Here is a 4,806-nt window from a genome sequence, read left to right as displayed (position 1 = left end):
CGCTAGGCCTCTCCCCATCATGCCCAGTCCCTTCTGCCCCAGGCCCTGCCTCTGCGGAGTGTGGAGGAACTAGAGAGCTGGCTGGAGCCCGTGGAGGGCGAGCTGAGCGTTCCCAGCAAGGCCCAGGACCAGCCTGGCCTGGAGGAGCTCCTGGGGGCTCAGGGGGAGGGGGAGGCAGCAGTGGGCGGGCAGGCCGGGCAGGCTCAGGCGCCACTGGGCCAGGCCCAGGCCTTTACACAGGAAGGCCGCTGCCTCGCCCAGGGTGTGGAAGAACAGGCCAGCGGCTGCTTCGGAGGTAGGTCTGCCCACGCCCGCCCTCCTTGTCCCCCTCCTTCCTGCCCCCCCAGCTCGTCTTCCCAGGGCTTCCCCCGGCCTTTGGCCAGAGGCACAGAGGGAGGGAGCGAAGCGCCACCATCTGCCCTCATGCTGACGAGCGTGCTGCCCACCCGCCTCACCCTCTGCTACAGCAGGTTCGGCGCTGGGTAACAGACAACAACACGCCTCGAAGGACAGTGAAGCTCTGCTCCGTTTATTGCAAGTACAAGCAGGTTTTTCTATTTTCATTTTAGGTAGTGATTAACATTTGTAGGTGTATAGCACGATCAGTTAAGCAGAAAAAATCAATACCAAGGTAACCAGGAAAAGTACAAGACTTTCTATAGTTTCAATTACATTATACAAAAATTGTTTTGACTAGAACCATTAATCAGACAATTTGAAATAACTCTATGTACAGAGTTTGAATGTCTTATTGTTTATTAAAGGTCTAGAATTTGGCATGGGGCAAAAGGCACGCTGGACCGAGCAGAGGTTAGGAAATTTATTATAAGGCCTTTGTGATGTCTAACTTAGCTATTTATCTTTCTGTCTAAAATGTTTCTCTATGTACTATGAACTCTAACTCCTTGGTAATTGTATCTATGTGCTTAGTTTGTAACAGTTAACCAGCTCCTTTTTTAATTTCTTTGGCTGTCCAATTGATATATTTTCTTATTCAAGCTAAAGGAGGGGCTGTTACTTCAACAACTTCTAAACATTTAGGGACTATTTTATTAGAGGGGATTAACTCGGGGGAGCACCCTGGGTAATTCTGGCTTCCTGCCACCTAATATTAACTTGTTCTGCATCTGCTTAACTGGGTCAGGGAAGGAAATATTCTTCCCCTCGGACTCACTGGACATTGTGGGCCTTTCCTCCTCTGGGCCCCCAGAGAGGGTATTATTTTGGGGAAAGGCCAAGGTGGCATAGTTCTCAGTTTTACCTAGTTGTTGATCAGCTCTGAGAATGGCCATTATTTCTAGGAGATTCCAAATTATCAGAAAAGTAAATGTCAGAACACCAAGAGACAGCAAGAACAGAATCAACACTATATATCTACTTATGCCATGTCCTCCAGGCCTGAATATGCTTCTTTGAAGCCATATTCCCCACGCGAGGACTTTGTCAGACAGCATGGCGGGAGCTGGACCTGGGCGTGGCAAGCCCCTGTAGGAGCACAGGGCAGCCCTGGAGGCCCAGAGCCTGCCCTGGCAGTTCCGCAGGTTGGCTGAGGAGGAGATGGCCTGGGTGCAGAAGAAGCTGCCCCTGGTAGACACCCAGGATGACAGCCAGAGCCTGAGCAACCTGTGGCACCTGCAGGAGAAGCACCAGGTGTGCGCCCACCCCGGCAATCCACCAAGGAAATGTCACTAGAGACAGACTGGGAGCTAGGCCTCTGGGGGCTTCTGGGCATCTTGGATTCTATGTTAGTCACGAGGACAAGGAACTCCTTGGGGACAAGTCTGTGGGGTCCTGGGAGGCTTCAGGCACAATGCTGGGGTCTCCAGCAGCGAGCCCAGTGGCAGCCCCCGTGCGGCTCCCCCTCCTCCCCAGAACCTGGAGCGTGAGACGAGCAGCCACGAGGCGCTGATCCAGGCCGTGGTGGACACAGGGCACAAGCTGGTGCAGACCGGGCACGTTGCCACCCATCACACGGCTGCCCAGGTGCAGCAGCTGGAGGACGCCGTGGGCCACCTGTGGGCAGGGGCGGCGTGGCAACGGCAGCGGCTGCAGCAGGCTTGGGAAGCCCAGCAGTTCCTGATGGAGGTGAGGGCAGAGGCGGAGTACAGAGGGTTAGGGTGGGCGTGAGGACACCCGGAGTGTACACAGACCTGGAAGTTGGCCCCCACAGGGGGCCCCCAGCTCTGTGCATCTCCACCAGGTGATCCCCTGCCCTCAGGTTCTCCCCTCTGTGTGTTTTCGAGGAAAACAGACCACTGGGTGTGGGTTGGTTTTGCTATTTCTCCTAAATCAGTGGTCCTCGGTCAATGCTCTACCTGGAATCTTTAAGAAATGCTGATACTCAGGTTCCATTCTGGACCAAATCAGAATCTTTTCAGGGTGACAATCAGGCATAGGGTGTTTTCCAAGCTCTCGGGGGATTCTAGCGTGCAGCCGGACTGAGAACTGCTCTCAGTCCTGGGGTGTGAGCCCTAACTGGGGAGCCCTGGAAGGCATCACCCCAGGAAAACCACGCACCGCTCTGTCGCTCCAGCTCCTGGAGGCAGAGTCCCGGCTGGCAGAACAGGGCTGTTTCCTGGGCGTCGAGAACATGGGCCAGAGTGCTGAGGCCACCCAGGCCTGTCTGTGGCAACTGGAGGCCACCAGGAGAGACCTGGAGGGATTTGGCAGACAGCAGCCCTGTCGGAGGGCAGGTGGAACCCAGAAAGGTGAGTGGGAGCCAGGCCCACCCAGGGCGGACGCGGAGGCGCACTCCAGCAGAGGCGCACAAGCCCGGTCCGCCTGTGAGGAAGGGCTCCAGCCAGCCTGTCCTTCGTGCCTCAGCCCCGAGGTGCTTGCCAGGGTGAGGCCGTGAGGGAGGCGCACTTGGGGCGGCTGCAGAGAGTGGACGGCAGCGGCAGTGCCTGCGGGAGCAGCTGCAGCTCCATCAGCTGAGCGAGAGGCCCTGCTTGTTGAAGCCTGGCTGGCCAGCAAGGCCGCCACTGCTGAGTCTCAGGACTGTGGACAGGACCTGGAGGCCATCACGGTGAGTCAGCCCTGAGCAAACTTGGGGGAGAGTGCGCTGAGGCTGTGAAAGGGAAAAGAGGTGTGCCTCTGGGGAGGAGAGGGTGTGAGCGGAAAGGGAATGAGGACCCCTAGGCTCTGGGAGACCCTCCAGTTCTAGAGCCTGAGCCCAGGACGTCAGGACTCTCGGTGCCAAGCCCTGTGCGAGCTTCCAGAGCCGCCCGACACCATCTCCAGAGTGACCCAGCCTCTGCCCTGGCAGGTGCTGGAAGAGAAGTTCAGTGCCTTCAGAGAGGAAGCCCAGGCCCCCGCAGACCCGCCCAGTGTGTGTGTGTACATGTGTGTGTGTGTGTGTAAGTGTGCGAGGAGGTGGCTGCCTCTAACTCCCAGCACCGAGCAGGTCAGGAGTCTCGAAGCCGCCTTCCTCCTGCCTCCTCCATGGTCCCTGCTAGTGCAGTTCGCGCCTTTGGAGAAGCAGACCGCACGTCCGGCCAGCTTCGTACCCCCACCACGCTCCCGAACGCAGGCATCAGGGGGTTTTGTTAAATCATTTTTCACTGTAATTCTATTACAGTTGCCCCAGTTTTTCCCCCTTCGCCCTCCTCTGCCCATCCCACCCCCCACTCCCACAGTCAGTTCTCGCCTTGTCCACGTCCCTGGGTCACCCATACATGCTCCTCGTCTAGTCCCTTCCCCTTCAGACGCATATCCTGTTGGTCTCTCCTCTGTGACCACACGCACTCGACTGGGTGTGGTCTCCCCGTCACACAACAGGCGCTCCTTCCCTCCACTCGCTCACTCTTCCCCTCAGTGCTCTGAGTGGGTCTGGACACCGAGGAAGTCCTCACCGCCCCCCACCACCAGCTCCCAGGCGCAGCTGGTGGTTACTGCAAAAGCAGCAGACTCCTCTGGCCCCCAACGGGCCCCACAGCCCTGAGGTGCCATCTCCCAGGGTCTGCGCCGGAACAGCCTCCCGAGCTGACCCTCTGCTCTCAGCCCGATGAACGCCTCCAAGCGGCCTCCCCTCTGGTGTGGACTCATCCCCACCTGCTTCAGAGCCTCCATCTCTGCCTTCCTGCTGCGTCGCGCCCTGAAGAGCCCCACCCCGCAGAAGGCTCCTGAGGCGCGAGCATGGCATCCATCACGTCACAGGTTCGTGGAGCGGCTGCCACGTCTGGGATATTCTCTGGGGGTCATGAACGAGTCACCAAGCCCCACGCTCCTCCTTGTTTACCAGGAGGTGGCCCAGGAGGCCATGACTCCTGGGAGAAAGGGCCCTGGGAAAAAGCCCACCCAAGAGCAGACCCCCCTCTCTTCCAGAACCTGGCTGCAGCCCGTGAGGTCTGTGGCTTCTGGCAGGCAGCGGCTGAGCTCCGGCACCGGATGCAGAAGACCCACATGATGTTGGGAGGCACCTGTGACCCCAGCCTGTCAGTGGTACAGACCCTGCAGCAGCAGCACGGGCTCCTGGGGGTGAGGGCCACGGCCTGTGGACATGCTGTCTGGTCCACTCCCGGAAGGTGGTGGGTGAGGGGACCCAGGTGGTGAGAGGCAAGGAGCCCCCCAGCCCAGGGACTGCTCTCCCAGGTTGCGAAGCGGAGCAGAGGTAGCCTGGGCGAGTATGGGAAGCAGAGCAGGACTCCCCAGAGAGGCCTGGGCAGGTCGCCGGGGGTGAGGTCTGATCCTGTGTTCTGGTGGCGGAGGGAATTGGCAGCCGTGGAGAAGCAGGTGGCCCAGGTGCGGATGGAGGCCTGCCGACAGGGCCTGCTGCAGCCTTAGGCTCAGGAAAGCCAGGCCCAGCCG

The 4,806-nt window shown here is 59.0% G+C and overlaps 1 protein-coding gene across 1 annotated transcript; it reads left to right on the top strand.

Annotated features, from left to right (window-relative positions):
* The first annotated feature begins 771 nt into the window (after positions 1–771).
* On the top strand, positions 772–4,470 carry LOC128627450 (spectrin beta chain, non-erythrocytic 5-like). Its single transcript, XM_053665303.1, has 6 exons — positions 772–810; positions 1,397–1,650; positions 1,873–2,085; positions 2,534–2,708; positions 2,824–4,155; positions 4,324–4,470. Exons 2-5 carry the CDS (start codon positions 1,558–1,560, stop codon positions 2,844–2,846), a joined length of 504 nt encoding a protein of 167 aa, XP_053521278.1. The 5' UTR covers positions 772–810; positions 1,397–1,557; the 3' UTR covers positions 2,847–4,155; positions 4,324–4,470.
* Positions 4,471–4,806: the final 336 nt, after the last annotated feature.

This window comes from Artibeus jamaicensis, unplaced genomic scaffold (assembly GCF_021234435.1).
Source record: "Artibeus jamaicensis isolate MK-2021 breed Jamaican fruit bat unplaced genomic scaffold, CSHL_Jam_final contig_1132, whole genome shotgun sequence".
Taxonomy (NCBI): domain Eukaryota; kingdom Metazoa; phylum Chordata; class Mammalia; order Chiroptera; family Phyllostomidae; genus Artibeus; species Artibeus jamaicensis.
Note: the sequence above shows the minus strand (reverse complement) of the source record. Positions and strands in the feature narration are given on the sequence as shown.

Excerpts from the sequence above, each read along its gene's own strand:
- LOC128627450 (XM_053665303.1), top strand. The coding sequence starts at position 1,558 with ATGGCCTGGGTGCAGAAGAAGCTGCCCCTGGTAGACACCCAGGATGAC. Across the intron at positions 1,651-1,872 it reads ACCTGCAGGAGAAGCACCAG|AACCTGGAGCGTGAGACGAG; the intron begins GTGTGCGCCCAC and ends CCTCCTCCCCAG. Across the intron at positions 2,086-2,533 it reads CCCAGCAGTTCCTGATGGAG|CTCCTGGAGGCAGAGTCCCG; the intron begins GTGAGGGCAGAG and ends CTGTCGCTCCAG.